Source organism: Zootoca vivipara, chromosome 9 (assembly GCF_965207765.1).
Source record: "Zootoca vivipara chromosome 9, rZooViv2.hap1.1, whole genome shotgun sequence".
NCBI classification, from domain to species: domain Eukaryota; kingdom Metazoa; phylum Chordata; class Lepidosauria; order Squamata; family Lacertidae; genus Zootoca; species Zootoca vivipara.
Genome location: NC_142592.1, coordinates 6,465,376 through 6,479,859, shown reverse-complemented (window position 1 = coordinate 6,479,859; position 14,484 = coordinate 6,465,376). Strand labels below are relative to the sequence as shown.

Below are 14,484 nucleotides of genomic sequence, written 5' to 3'. Positions count from 1 at the left end.
AGAAAAAAGTCTGCATTACTATAGTTATGCAAAGTTTGTTTTTATTATCCTACAATGAAAGTTAGAACTGGATTCCACTATCTAAAGCCAATAACAGCATAAAAATGTAAACTAAACATCATATGGAAAACCCAGCAAAACATCTACCACCTATAATCAGTGCTCAACAATCTCAACAGCAATAACAACACCACACTCTGTAGCATCAGTTTGCAATTGATGGATCAAACGAAAGTGGGTCTCCAACAGCGCTGCCATTGTTGTTTACCCCCAGAGAGAGCAGAGCGGGAGAAAGAGGGGGAAAGGAGGAATGCAAGTTGTGGAGAAATACTTGTCAAATGTGGTAAAAGCAATCAGAATTGGGCTCCATGTTCCAGCAGCTGGGGTTCAAAGAAGTGCCATGAGTAGGTTTGTAGACTATTGACCTACGTTATTAGCACCAATGCAGCTAGCTATTCCACTCCTTTTGCCCAGTCAACCTCCACAAGGGCCATCATCTCCACCACCAACTAATTCTTCTCTGGAATCTGAACTGGCATGAACACTCCTAGTTAATTCTTTTCTCTTACTGTACCTTCCCCCGACTCAGTACCCAAGCTTAAAATGGGAATTCATCGCAAAGCCTGTGACTGACAGAACAGCCTTCCACTGCAAACATAGCTTCATTTACTTAGAAGCCAGCACTTTTTATTTCAGCAACGCTTCCCTCCAAGGGAGAATGATCAGAATTGCAGCCTTCACGTGACAGTGCAGATACATAACATGACTGAAACTTACATATAAAACTATACTTAATTTTTGATAGCTTTACATCAGACACTGTACAATTGGTTCCCACTCTGTGATTGTTCCTGGAACTGAAGCTATATTAGTCTAGTGATTGAATTATAATGTAAGACTATGTCTGAAATAATATTATAGTCAGTTTTAGAATTCATGCTCCCTCTACAAATGCTGCTCACTCTACAGAGAACAGTTACCGCTCAGAATTTATTATTTTATTTATTTTAGTACCTGGCTAGGCTCTCCACAGCATGTAAAAATGTGGGTGTACTGGCAACAAACTATTCAAGTTATTTTACTGACTCTGCATTTTATTGCAGCACACACTACTGGAGGAGCATCTATTCTTTCCTACCATACTGTGCATAGTTATATCCCAATTTGACTACATAGTCCCAAATATTATATACCAAATGAACATCGCATCTATTGTTAACAGGCTGAGCAGAATGGGCTGCATAACAGCAGCTTTACAATGCCACCATAAAAGACGGACATGTTGGTATATTAGAGTAACAATAATTCGTGCATTTATGCAAGGAATAGGAAGTTAAGTTTATAAGGAACAAAAGAGAGATGTATAACGCATATCATTGCTACTATTTCATGTTAAGTCTATTTAAAAATGATGAGGTTGCCACTGTAATATGTGCTACTGAAATCACTTTCAAAGTTAGGTGTGTTGCTCTCTCAGTTGTTAGAATTATGGGTTTCCTTGATAAAGGATCTGCACAGTTAAAAGCTTTAAAAAGAAAAAGGCAACAGCAGTTTTCCCCATAACGGTTAATTCAACGCTGGGAAAAGCTGTACTTATTGAATTTATCACACCACTATTAATGGCAGAGAAGCTGTTGAGAGGGGGGAAAGGGTGGTAACAATGCTTACAGATGTTTCACACTACAGCCAGCAGCAAACACACCACCACAACTGCATCTAGGTAGTACTTAACTAAGAGGTACTATAGTTAGGAAATAGGGAGTTTCAGTGGTTTGCATATTCCTTCCCCATTCCACTTTCCCCCTGTTCTCTTGGTAGTTTAAATTTCACCCCATTTAGCATTGGCCTGGTTAATGCCAACCAGCAAGGCCTTCAAACGGGGAATCCAAGATTTGAGATGGGTTTCTAAGCCCTGGTTATAGGGCAAGGCTGCTGCAGGCCTTGCCCACCAAGGCCAAAGTGAGGGAGGGCGGCCACAGCCCAGCACCAGTGGAGGAGGACAGGACAGAGGGGGAAGAAAGAGTGGAGGGGGCCCTTTCCCCATCCTTTGGACCCCCTGGGAAAATTAACATTCCTGCTGTGCCTGGAACAGGGTGTGAAGAGAGCAGCTAAATGGGACACAGCTGTGGGCAGCCTAAGGAACTCCCGCCCACCTTGGGCCTTCCCATAAAAAGCAAGTCTAGCTTTCCAGAAGGAAAATGAATTAATATTGATTCATATATTAGTAACTTTGTATCAATATAACATTTTTAGATGCAACTGCTTTGTTGTTGCTGCTGCTGTTTCCTCCAGACCACACCTGGAATACTGTGTCCAATTCTGGGCACCACAATTTAAGAAGGATGTTGACAAGCTGGAAAGTGTGCAGAGGAGGGCAACCAAGAGGATCAAGGGTCTGGAAATGAAGCCTGATGAGGAATGCTTGAAGGAGCTGGGTATGTTTAGCCTGGAAAAGAGGAGACTGAGAGGAGATATGATAGCCATCTTCAAATATATTAAGGGCTGTCACGTGGAGGAGGGAGCATGCTTGTTTTCTCCTGCTCTGGAGGGTAGGACTCAAACCAATGGCTTCAAGTTACAAGAAAGGAGATTCTGACTAACATTCAGAAAAAACTTTCTGACAGCAAGAGCTGTTCGGCAGTAGAACAGACTCTCATGAGAGGGTGCTGGGCTCTCCTTCCTTGGAGGTTTTAAAGCAGAGGTTGGATGGCCATCTGCCATGGATGCTTTAGCTGAGATTCCTGCATTGCAGGGGGTTGGACTAGATGGCCCTTGGGTCCCTTCCAACTCTAAGATTCTATGATTCTAACTTATCTGTTGCTGCTTCTGTTTGCTGAACAACACTTAGAGATATTTTGAATACAGTCAATCCTTCTTTTGCATGGGGTTTCCATTCCGGACATCCTGGTCCGTAACAACTGAATATGCATAAGCCCATTCCGTCCCTTCATGACATTTTGGAACTACTTCCAGATTCGGAGCACATTTAAATGCGTCTAAATAGGGAGTTGCCTGTACTGTACTGTGTAGTAAACAGTGTAGAAATTAAATAATCAATCAATCCTAGCTGGCATCAATATAGAAGTAATTCTGTGCTGTGGTTAAAACAAACCATGAAAGAGAGTATCTAATTCATGCTTGAGATGGAGAAGAGAAACCCAGAATGCACTTCCTAAATGGGAAGAGAATGTTATGGCTGCTACACCAGACCAGAAAAACCACAAGAGCCCATGTGAGGTAATGATAGCAATATGTTCGCAATCATGAATATCCCTGTTGGATTCCAAGGGAGAAAGGTCAAAGAGTAACCTCCACACCAGGTGGTAAACATGTGTTCTAGATCAGGGGTGGCCAACTCCCAAGAGACTGTGATCTACTCACAGAGTTAAAAACCGGTGGTGATCTACCCACTTTCAGGGGGTTCAGTTCAGGTCAAAATTGTTGAGTTTTTTTTTAGGAAGGAAAGCCCAGGAGGAGGAAGGTCAGTTTTTTGGGGGGGTTCAGATCATATGTAGTTGATGAGCTTTTTTCCAGGGAGGAGGGAATTCCCATTTGGGAGGGGGGTCAGGGCTTTTTTTAGGGGAGCCAAAGTTGTTGAGCTTCTTTGAGGGGAGCCAGCAATCTGCCCGTGATCTACCACAGACGTCCAATGATCTATCAGTAGATCATGATCTACCTGTTGGACATGCCTGTTCTAGATTAACCATACATCCACATTAGTGTACAGTGACTGCTCCCATTCTATATGCAAAAACCATATTACACTTATTTATAAACAAGTGAATAATTCATCTATCAAGAGCAAATCATTAAAAAAATCTGGCATCTAAAAGCAAATAAAAGTATGAATGAAATTCTTGTTGTGGAATATCAACGGATTCGAGGGTTGCTTCCTGGCAGGCTTTGTTTGCTCCTCCTCTAGATTTATTCTTGTCAGGGAGACATCAGTGTAACATAAGAGGTAATTGAGCAATTGAGGCATTTACATTACTGGTTAAAATAAGAGTTGTTAGTTGCCATTAGCAATTTCTAACCGTTTTCAGTGGCTCATATATATGAGGTAACACTGATCTGGCATGGAATAGAATTTGTTCAACAGGTGAACCAAGACATGGGCTGGAAGAGGGGCCTACACACACAACTGACGCACACAACTGGGATTATAAATATCATCATCATCATCATCATCATCATCGTGTCCTGAAGCCATAATTATTTGATCAAGAATGCTATGTCAACATTGAACCTGTGTGGCACTACAATGTTTACCTATGCCAGGGTATGATGAGCCTGGTCTCTGGCTAATCCTCTCCAGGTTTCATCCACTTAGAAAGGAACACTGTGATCACTAAAAGTCAGCATGGGTTTCTGAAAAATAGGTCATGTCAGACTAATCTGATCTCATTTTTTGACAGAATTACAAGCCTGGTAGATGAAGGGAACGCTGTGGATGTAGCCTATCTTGATTTCAGCAAGGCCTTTGACAAGGTGCCCCATGGTATTCTTGTAAAGAAGCTGGTAAAATGCGGGCTAGACAATGCTACCATTCAAAGGTTCTTGTTTCTTTCTCTGCAGGATCTTGTCTTTCAACAATCCGGAATTTAGAAATACCAGGCAGTCTCCAGGTCCTTTGAATTTTTTTGATCTGTCCCCTCTTATTCGATAGATTTTATCCACCTCTAACATTAGGTCGTCTTCTTTAACATGTAACCACTCCGCCAGTTCCTTAAGTATCTTCTCATCAATTATCTCACTTGGCCTCTCCAGTACACCTCTCAGCCTGAGAATTAATTCCTTTTGCCTCATCTCCACTAGGGCTAACTGATCTGCCAGATCTGGGCATAGTTACGGGGCTGGCACCTATGCCCTTCACCTCTTCATGGCTCTGCCAGTAATGCATGGCTTGCCATACAGCTAAGTGGGTAGATCTGTGCCAGCCCCATTTCTAAACATGAGGCACGACAGCACAACACATGCAGCAATTATTTCTCACATTCCTTTAGGGTTTTTAGGCTGTTGCCCCTGTATTCTCCTTTTCAAGGAGACTGGGGGCATGAAGGGACAGACCATTGTGAGCTTAACATACTGGAAGCCAGGGCAGCAGTTTTTTCAGCACCACCAGCGCTGGGTGTTGTTTAAAGGCAGAGTCAGAAGCCATGCTCTGCATTCTGCACTAGCTGCTGTTCCGCCCTCAAGTTTATAATCTAAAAAGGACACACCATCAAAGGAAAAGGGAGGGAGGGAGGAAGAAAAGAAAGCAAGCACAGGCACTATTTCTTACTTCCATGTTTGACTAACTTCCAAATGTCAAAACACCTTTTTAAATGTGGCTTCAAGGCAGCTGGATGCTGAGCTTACAGGGTGGGGCCTCATCCTTCTTGGGCCTGGCAGAAATCTGCTTGTGTCAAATAAGTCTAATTGTGGGTAGTAAGACTCAAAAGGAGGCATCAGAGGACACCTAGAACAGAAGGACCTTGCCATAGAAAAAAGCTCAGATTTAAAAAGAGCCCTGGCAACACATGAGACTTCCAGGAGGAAAGATGGCGGACCAATTGTCTATTGCCAACACTCTGTCGACAGAGACAATTATGTGGCGATTAATGATAGCCAAGACAAAAATCCTGGTTAACACACACAGAGAGAGAGAGAGAGACTTGAGAGCAGATAGTTCTGCTGCTTCTCCTCAACAGGATGATTGGTTCTAACAGCCTTGGGGGGGGGGGAGGCCCAGCCGGTGGGGGAAAGTAGCAGAGAGTAAAGTTAAGTGTAAATAGCTATTCACCTGACTGACTGCCGCTGCTTTACTTCCTCCTAACCAACAGCTGTACACTCAAACCTAGACCTTCTCCGCTGTCTGTATTTGCAGATGAAAACTTAAAAGAGCCATTGGCAAATTGCACCTCAACAAGTCAAGATGATTACAACTGCCTCTTTAACTCCATTATTTGCAAAACAGTTTCCATAGCAGCCTAACACCGGAGTAATTATGCTGCTTTGAAAGAGAAAGGCAAACCTTGCAGAGAGACGTGGTAACTATGCAATACTTTGTGTCGTTTATGAACAAGCAACCCAAAAAAACCCTGAGACCTTTAAGTTCTCAGTTTGGCTTACCCTGTCCACTTTAAAGTGTGTTAAGGCAGTAATTAGTGTCCCGTGGGCTTAATCTATTTTATCCTGACAAATGAAGGGCTTTCCAGCTTTAGCTAAGCACTTCATAGCCAAATGCTGAAGAAAGGGGGAAGCTAACAAACTTTCATGGCTGTACCTTCCTACTTTTCCTGCTGTCTTCCTACTTTTCCTGCTGTCGGGCTACGGCTCCCATTATCTCTAACCACTGACCATGCTGGCTGGGGCTTGTGGGAGCTGTAGCCCATCAACACCTGGAGGGCACTATGTTGTCTACCCTTGGACTACACCAGTACTGTCAAGAGGAAGACAAAATACTTGTCCCATCATTACCCGTGTTTTGCTGTCAAGGGGCCAATTAGGTAGTCATTGTCAGCTGCAGTTATGCAGGCCATGGCTTTACAACAGGACTAGTTTGCTAAAGCACATCAGTTCCTAGAAAAGCAGCCTCACCTTATTTCTGAAAAGGGAGAAGCTGTTGTTTGCCAAAAAAGCAATCTTCTGTGACTCAATTTAGCTGACCAGAGGAGTCCAGGCATGAAGCCACTGTTTTAAAAGCCTAGAAAAAATAGGACCATTGAGCATAGCTTGCTTTATCAAAAGGATGCCCAAACAAGAAAGGAGGAGACCATCCAAAACTGGCCAACAGGTTTTCCAAAAAGAGACATTATGTCATTTCCATTTCAGTTTAAGCACTGATTTTCCCCATGAAAATAACCACCTGCTTCAGAAACTTTACTGTGGCAACATTTCACTTAAATTTCAGCCATCACTCTTTGCCAACTGTACACTTGAATTTTCCCCAGCAATCCAATACCTTAAAACAAAGCCAAGCTGTAATTAGTTTTCCTGGGTGGAAGGAATGGAGTCAGCAATAAAGATGACAAGCCTGTGTTTTGCCAAGAGACAGAATCCATAACTTCCCTCTCTGGGATTTAATCTAGAAGTCTTGAATTAACACTTTAGAAAGCTGTATTAGAAACCTTCTATGAGATTATACATTGCTTTAATTTTCTCTGGGAGCGTAATAGCCAAGGATTTAGCTGCTTCATCTGAGTAGAAATCTAAGAAACGTAGTCTAGGGTCCATGGTGGGGAACACTGAGCCCAAAGCCTAAACAGGGCCCCCTAGGCCTTCCCCTTTGGCCCATGAGTCTGTTTCAGCAAAGCCACAATGACCAAATAAGATTACTCCTTTACAGTGAAAGGGCAATCCCTTAAGAAAAACTATTGGACTTCTGTAGAAGCAAAGCATATAGTTCCACATTACTCTTTAAAAATTGAGTTTGCAAATTAATTTTCAGGACATATATTATTCAAAAGGCATCAGTAAGCCCTTTTACAGTTATCTTGGGTGCACAGCATATAGAGAAAGGACCTAATATAAACTGCAAGGGCATTAAGTGCACTGGGAGAACCATATTTTGAAAAAGCTAAACAGCCTACAGGAAAAATTATTAGCGCTAATCATAAGGAACTGAAACAATTGTTTCCTTAACAATTTCAAAGCCATTAATTCCTCTTTCCTCCACCCTACCTCTCCTTACCAAACACTGACAAGATAGCAGTAGTTTATGGGATGTACTGTGCTTAGGAACATTCAAGGGGTGGGTTTAATTGACTTGCAACTAAAGTGAAGCAGCTCCACAGTAGGCTGCTCCCTGAATTATCGACAGGCAAACCAGTAAGAGCACAATAATATGTACTCTTTTAAAAAAAAGTGAAGCATTGTAGTGGTGTGTTTTTTTAAGCAATTTAATTTTTGTCTGTCTCCACACACATGTCTATTCTGCAGCTCTGGAAACTTTAACCTTGTTTGGGGGAAAGTGCATACAAACTATGTATACAGAGGACTTTGGTACAAATTCCAACAGAAAGTTTATAAATACTAAAAAATATTACCAACTTTTTTTTAAAAAAAAGCATTGCTTATTTGTACAGTCATAAAGTAAAGTAAAGTTGGCTTCCTATGTATAGTAATTATATGTATAGAACAAGTGTGCCCTTTTACACCAAATCCATTTCTGCAATGTGAAAAGTAATCAGCACTAGACAATATGCAATAAAGAGGAAGACACGGTGTTTTAGTAAAATTAATTTGGAAAATATAACTGTCAGCTTGCAATGTTAATTCACAACAGTGCTCTTGAATTCACAGACAGATTATAAGCATTATGTGGAAACAAATTATCAACATCTAATGATACTGTGACCACCTGAGAACGGCTTCAATAAAGCCTTTCACAGACATACGTCTCAAATATAACAATTTGTATTTATTTATTTATTTGCATCATGTTTTATATGCAGGGAGTGACTTGCAGAACCATTTGTATTACTTTAATCTGAAAAAGTCCTGATGAACATGCAGTCATTTATCAAATGCGATTCACACAAGTGAGGCACAAATCACCTTATATATTTAGCATTCAAAATGATACAATGGTACTAACGGCCCAGTGGGCATTGATCAGAAGTGGAATTTAAATTAAATCTAAGACATCTGCAAATCCAGAATATTCTTCCGCAAGCCGAACCACTTTACTGAAATCCATTCGTTTTTTTTATCAAACCCACTGCAGGACATCAAGGAATAAAGGAGGGTGTGCTCAGGCTTTAAGTATCAATTTGCAGTAAGCACTAATGTTAATATCAAGATAACTGTATTCTGGGAAACTTGCAAGTGCAAGAAACATTAATGTGTAGTAATCATTCACATGCTTCGGCACTACAAATGCCACATTGCTATTACAGTGGTACCTTGGGTTACAGACGCTTCAGGTTACAGATGCTTCAGGTTACAGACTCTGCTACCCCAGAAATAGTACCTCGGGTTAAGAACTTTGCTTCAGGATGAGAACAGAAATCGTGCGGTGGCAGCAGCAGGAGGCCCCATTAGCTAAAGTGGTACCTCAGGTTAAGAACGGACCTCCAGAATGAATTAAGTTCTTAACCCAAGGTACCACTGTACATGTCATACATGCCATACAATATACATGCTCACTCAATTCCACTATGAAATCCTTGTCCAGGTTACAAATTAAGAAAATGCAAATACACACTAATTAGTACCCTTACAGATCTTCCCAAAAAGTGAACAGTGAAACATAATTGGAAGCATTTTACAAATGCAAAATAAAAATATACTTATAATGTAATACCTAAGTTTACATAGCCACCCCACAACATAAATTTTCTGGGAAGCTCACAAAAGAAATACAAACAGAACTAAATATACAGATTCACCTAGGTACATAATAGCCACGTGCTTTTTTAATCCTATAATTTAATCTCAATCCACTATGTAATGAACTAAATCTGACGTTTTGAATGGGATGAGACTTGAATGAGAAAGGTCAGGAAAGCAATAGTGCCTAGAAAATATACCAGAAGTCCATACAAAATCACAATCTCTGGCAGTAACCACCATTCAAATTAATTTCTGAACAACAACTAAGCTTGCAGAGCACATACCTCTGTAGAAATCTCTACTACATGGCTAAATATAGCACCTGAGTGAAACTTCCAATACGTAACTCAAGAGCATATTGTTTGGAGGCAACTGCCCTCTGATTTCAATCACCAACAGCAAGAACAGGCACCTCCAGTTCACTCTGGAAGAATCCCAAGAAGAATTCATGCTTAGCTTTCAACATAACTATATCCCAGCCCCCCAGCCCCAAACACAAATTAATCCCCCATTTTTATTTGATTTAAAAATAAAAATCATTGCCTGCTTTGCCCTGGGACCTCCATTCCTCCTTTCACTTTCTGGCAAAATACCTTAATAAAGATCTCTGTCATGTGCTTATTTGTCTCCCCTCTTGAGGTTCGAATAATTGGCACTTGAAGTTATATGCATTGCACCATACCTTTCTTTTTTAAATAAATCCCAAACCTCTCAGGTGCTTTCCAAGGGCAGATTTATACCCCAGGTTACACATCTACACCACAATGTTAACCAATCAGATCCTTCCCCCTGGAACATGTTTTAATGTCGTTAGCCACTGTGGGCATTTTTAAAAATGGAAAGGCAGAGTATAAGTGTAACAAATACAGTATATAAAACACTGGCCATGCCTGACCTGGCCACAAACTGATTCACACTGACAATATCCCCAATAACTAGACCCAGATGCTTCCTCATCAGCTATAAAGGGATACCCTGTTAGAGGGTTCATCTTGGTACTCTCAGCATTTTGCTTTCTATTTTAGAGTTTGAAGTGGTGCAGCATATCTGCGTTTCCCTTGCCCTCTTTTGTCCCATTAGCTACACAGTTGTTTTTGTCACTCCAAAGCTAAGCCTTGGTCGGAAAGGTTGAACAAGAGTCAGTATGACGTAGCAGTTGAGTTGCAGGCTCAGATTCTCAACTGGTCAGAAGCCTCACTGGGTGACCTCGGACTGGTCATCCCGTAATCTACCTCAAAGGGTTGTTGGGAGGATAACACAAGGAAGGAGGGAACAATGTATTTTTCCTTCCTTGCAGGATGTAACTATATACAATACATACATAAAGAAAGGCTGGAGACAGTAAGGAATCTACTAATGTCATGGGCTTTGAACTGCCATCTCTTTGCTTTCCAAAGAGTCACTTAACAGCTCACTTGGAGGCTACAGATGGAGACTGCAATCCTATATGCACACTTACCTGGTGCTATGCAGCATTGTGACGTGTTTAACAAATAAAACATTCTATAGGATTGGGCTGCATGGCTCTTGGGGGGGGGACTACAGAGGCTTTCCCCCATTGTACTATCATACAGAGAAACCAACCTTGCAAGAGAGACTCCAAAGGCTCCCAACAGTCACAGTTGTCTCTCAACCAGACATGGATAACAAGACCTCATCCATGTTGAGAAGCAGCATTCATTTGTCATAGCAAGTGCCATGGAAAGCTACATCAGATGCACCTCAAGAACAGAGCAACTTTGCCTGTCTGGTGGGATTTCTTTCAAGCATTCCCCAAGGTTCTCATTACCATTTCCTTGTGACCTTTCCTTTAGTACCAGCCTCTGCCAGAGGACAGATTTGTCACTGTGATCTAAAACGTGGCTCTTGCAAGGTCTCATCCACTCAGTCCTTTGGAAAGGTGCACAGCAGCAGTCCTGTGTCTTTCCCCCCACATGCAAGACCCTAGAGCAGTACAAATTCCCCCAGAAAGAGAGGCATATATGTTACCTGTCAGTCCACATTGTCATTGCTAGTGCTGGGGGTGCTGGTGTGGTATTTTCTCTCTTAGGGGCGGTTTCAAACCCCAAGCAAGCTTCCCTAATCTAGGCAAGAGTTCTTTCCTGGGTGACAACGCTTTCCGACACATTGCTTTGAATGCAACACACCCACCCCTTTGTGGACAACGTTTTCCCCCAGGTTATCCCTCCACATCTTTTACGTGCACTTAAGTTTATTTCTACTAACTATCCAGCCCTGCAGGGGAATTTAACCTGCAAAAGCCGTTGCTCCCCTTGGAATACAGCTTTCTCCCCACTACCAGAGCAAAAGAGCCCTTTTGTTACCCACAAAATGAAGAGCTTTCCATGCACACAGGTTTGCACCTTGCATCTCTAGATACTGCCGCCTTGCCCCCAGGTGCATGGGAGATGCTTGCTTATATCCCCCCTGCCTCCTTTTGAAGCGTCCGGTTGGTCCAACGGGGTGACAGTAGTGCCAGCCCGGCAGGACTCGGGGACATCATAATTCCAAGACTCGACTCCGTGGGATGAGCAGGAGGGTTCCTGCCTCCCTAAGGAAATGCACATTTCGAGGACCAGAGGTGTGGGAGGTTGGGGGGGAGGTGAGGCCATCGCGTGCAGGTTACCTAACTGCCCCACGGACGGGTCTGGGACGCTCCCCACCGGCCCCTGGGCAGGTGCGCGCTTAACCCTGACTCACCGGAGGACAGCTGCATCCAGGCGCAGATCTTGTAGACGGTGGCCGTGTTGCAGAAGAAGAAGAGGATGAAGCAGACGATGCAGGAGATGATGAGCACCATGGAGAGCCCGATGAAGAAGGAGGCGGCTTTGAAGGCTCCCGAGGGCAGGCTCGAGAAGTCCGTGAAGCTGCCCTGGCACGTGAGTTCCCGGGAGAAGCCGCTGCCCGTGCAGAAGTGGAAGAGCCCGAAGTAGCCCGCCTGAGGCGTCTCCACGCCGTCGCCGATCCAGTACGGCTGGAAGAAGCACACCACGTTGACGATGGCGAAGCAGATGGTGAAGATGGCCCACAGCACCCCGATGGCGCGCGAGTTCCGCACGTAGTTGGTGTGGTACAGCTTGGCCGCCTCCTGAGGCGGCAGAAGAGCCCCGGCCGCCGAGCCCGCCGAGCCCCCGGCCGACGAGGCGGCCGCTGGAGCCGCCGCCGCCGCCGCTCCGGGCATGGTGGCCGAGAAGAGCCCCTCTCAGATGCGCCCCGCGTGCCGCAAGCGCCAGCCCCGCTTCACGCGCCCAGGCGCCGCGGCATCGCCAGGCAGGCAGGCGGGCGGGCGGGCGGGCGAGCTCCTCCTTCTCCCTCCGAGCCCGCAGGAGAGGCGAGCGCCGGGCAGGACCCGGGGAAGCGCCCGGCTCGCTTCTGGCTGGCGCCTATCCGGGATTCGAGCGACCGAGCTGCTGCTGGAGCTGCTGCCGCCGCCGCGCGCGGCAAGTGCACTGAACACTCCCCCTAGCGCAGCTCCGTCGCTGCGCTGGAGAGCCCGGCTTCTTCGCTGTTGCGCAGCCGCGCCCGGGGTGGGGAGGGGGGGAGAAGCTGGGTGGGAAAGGAGAAGAGAGAAGCAGGTGGTAGGCGCCCCTCACTCGCGGGTGAGGGGCGAGGGGGAAAGGGGAGCTTCGTCTGCCTCCCTCAGGCGTCTCCCGCCCACAAATGGCGGGAGCAACAGGAGGACGGCACGTGTCGAGGGCCCTGTAAGAAAAGGTATATATTTAATATATAGAGGGTTTCAGCCTGTGGTGTGGTTTTTTTTTTTTTTTTTGCTCCTTCAAATTTTTCGCTCATACATTTCGCACAGATAACATTTGATTTTACACTTATAAAATTTACCCTATGTGAGGCGCCAAATGCTCAACAGGCAATGCTTTCTCCTGCCTTCCTATCACCACCACCATGTGGGGCAGCTACACCTGTTGAATCACTGATAATAGAAGAGGGGGGGACATGCTAAAACGGGGGGGGAGCACAAACCGGGTCCTTCTGAACGGCCCTAGGAGCACAAAGTTCTAAAACGGCTGTCAAAAAGCATTAAAAGAAGAAAATTTCGTTGATTTACCACAGTGGATTTTTTTTTTAAGGAACCATCTTTGGATACCTGGACAAAAAGGTTTTGCCCTTCCTGATGGCTGTGGGAATGCAATGATCTGATGGCGTAGCACAGAACTTTTGGGTTGGTGAGTACAAGTTGATCATCCTGCAGGGAAGCCTGTGAGTGTGGTTTCAACCGACAATTGTAGCACAAAAGAAAGCATTCAAGTGGGTGCCAAGCTGCCCTCTCTAGGGAAAGCTTTCTACAAACAGGAGTGGTAACTGACGAGGGGAAGGACCATCTTCTGTCTAGCTGCCCTCCATAATTCAGAATTTGTGGAGACTCAAATTTAAGACAGGTTGTCTGAAGGACAACCTACAGAACCTACACATGCTCTGAAATCAGTACAGATGCCATGCTCTTGAGAACCAGCAAGCTGGTGGGCACAAGAGACAGGACCTTTTCAGCTGTGTGGCCCCATCACTGTGGAAATCCTCCCATCAGATGCATGTCTGGCTCCCTCCTTTTTTGTCTTCAATCATGAGTTAAAGACTTGACTATTCCAAACTGCTTGGAATTAGGCTGGTGCTTAAGTGCTGCTGCTTTTAGCCACAGTGCTGTGTTGGTTAGTTTAACTCAGGGGTCAGCAAACTTTTTCAGCAGGGGGCCAGTCCACTGTCCCTCAGACCTTGTGGGGGGCTGGACTATATTTTGGAAAAAAATATGAATGAATTCCTATGCCCCACAAATAACCCAGAGATGCATTTTAAACAAAAGGACACATTCTACTCATGCAAAAACACCAGGCAGGCCCCACAAATAACCCAGAGATGCATTTTAAATAAAAGGACACATTCTACTCATGTAAAAACATGATTCCCGGACCGCCCGCGGGCCGGATTTAGAAGGCGATTGGGCCGCATCTGGCCCACGGGCCTTAGTTTGGGAACCCCTGGTTTAACTGCTTTAACTCTGTTAAACTGATTTTATGATTTTCACTGAAAACACCTTTAGCCCAGAACGATAGTATAAAAATACCAAAATAAATCCATAAGTAAAGTAAACCTAAGCACAATGACAGAGAAGGTCTCAGCCAAGCACACTTCCAGTGATGGTGACAGAGGCTTTTCTAT

The 14,484-nt window shown here is 44.4% G+C and overlaps 1 protein-coding gene across 2 annotated transcripts in view; it reads right to left on the bottom strand.

The window, feature by feature from the left end:
• LHFPL3 (LHFPL tetraspan subfamily member 3) overlaps nucleotides 1-12,777 on the bottom strand; it is a 215,224-nt gene extending 202,447 nt beyond the window's left edge. Inside the window, exon 1 of one of the 2 annotated variants that reach the window (XM_088676723.1) lies at nucleotides 12,016-12,777. In XM_088676723.1, the coding sequence (XP_088532849.1) occupies nucleotides 12,016-12,496 (481 nt within the window). In that variant the 5' untranslated portion in view covers nucleotides 12,497-12,777. The remainder of the gene's footprint in view (nucleotides 1-12,015) is intronic. The other variant, XM_088676722.1, reaches the window with a different exon arrangement.
• Nucleotides 12,778-14,484: the final 1,707 nt, after the last annotated feature.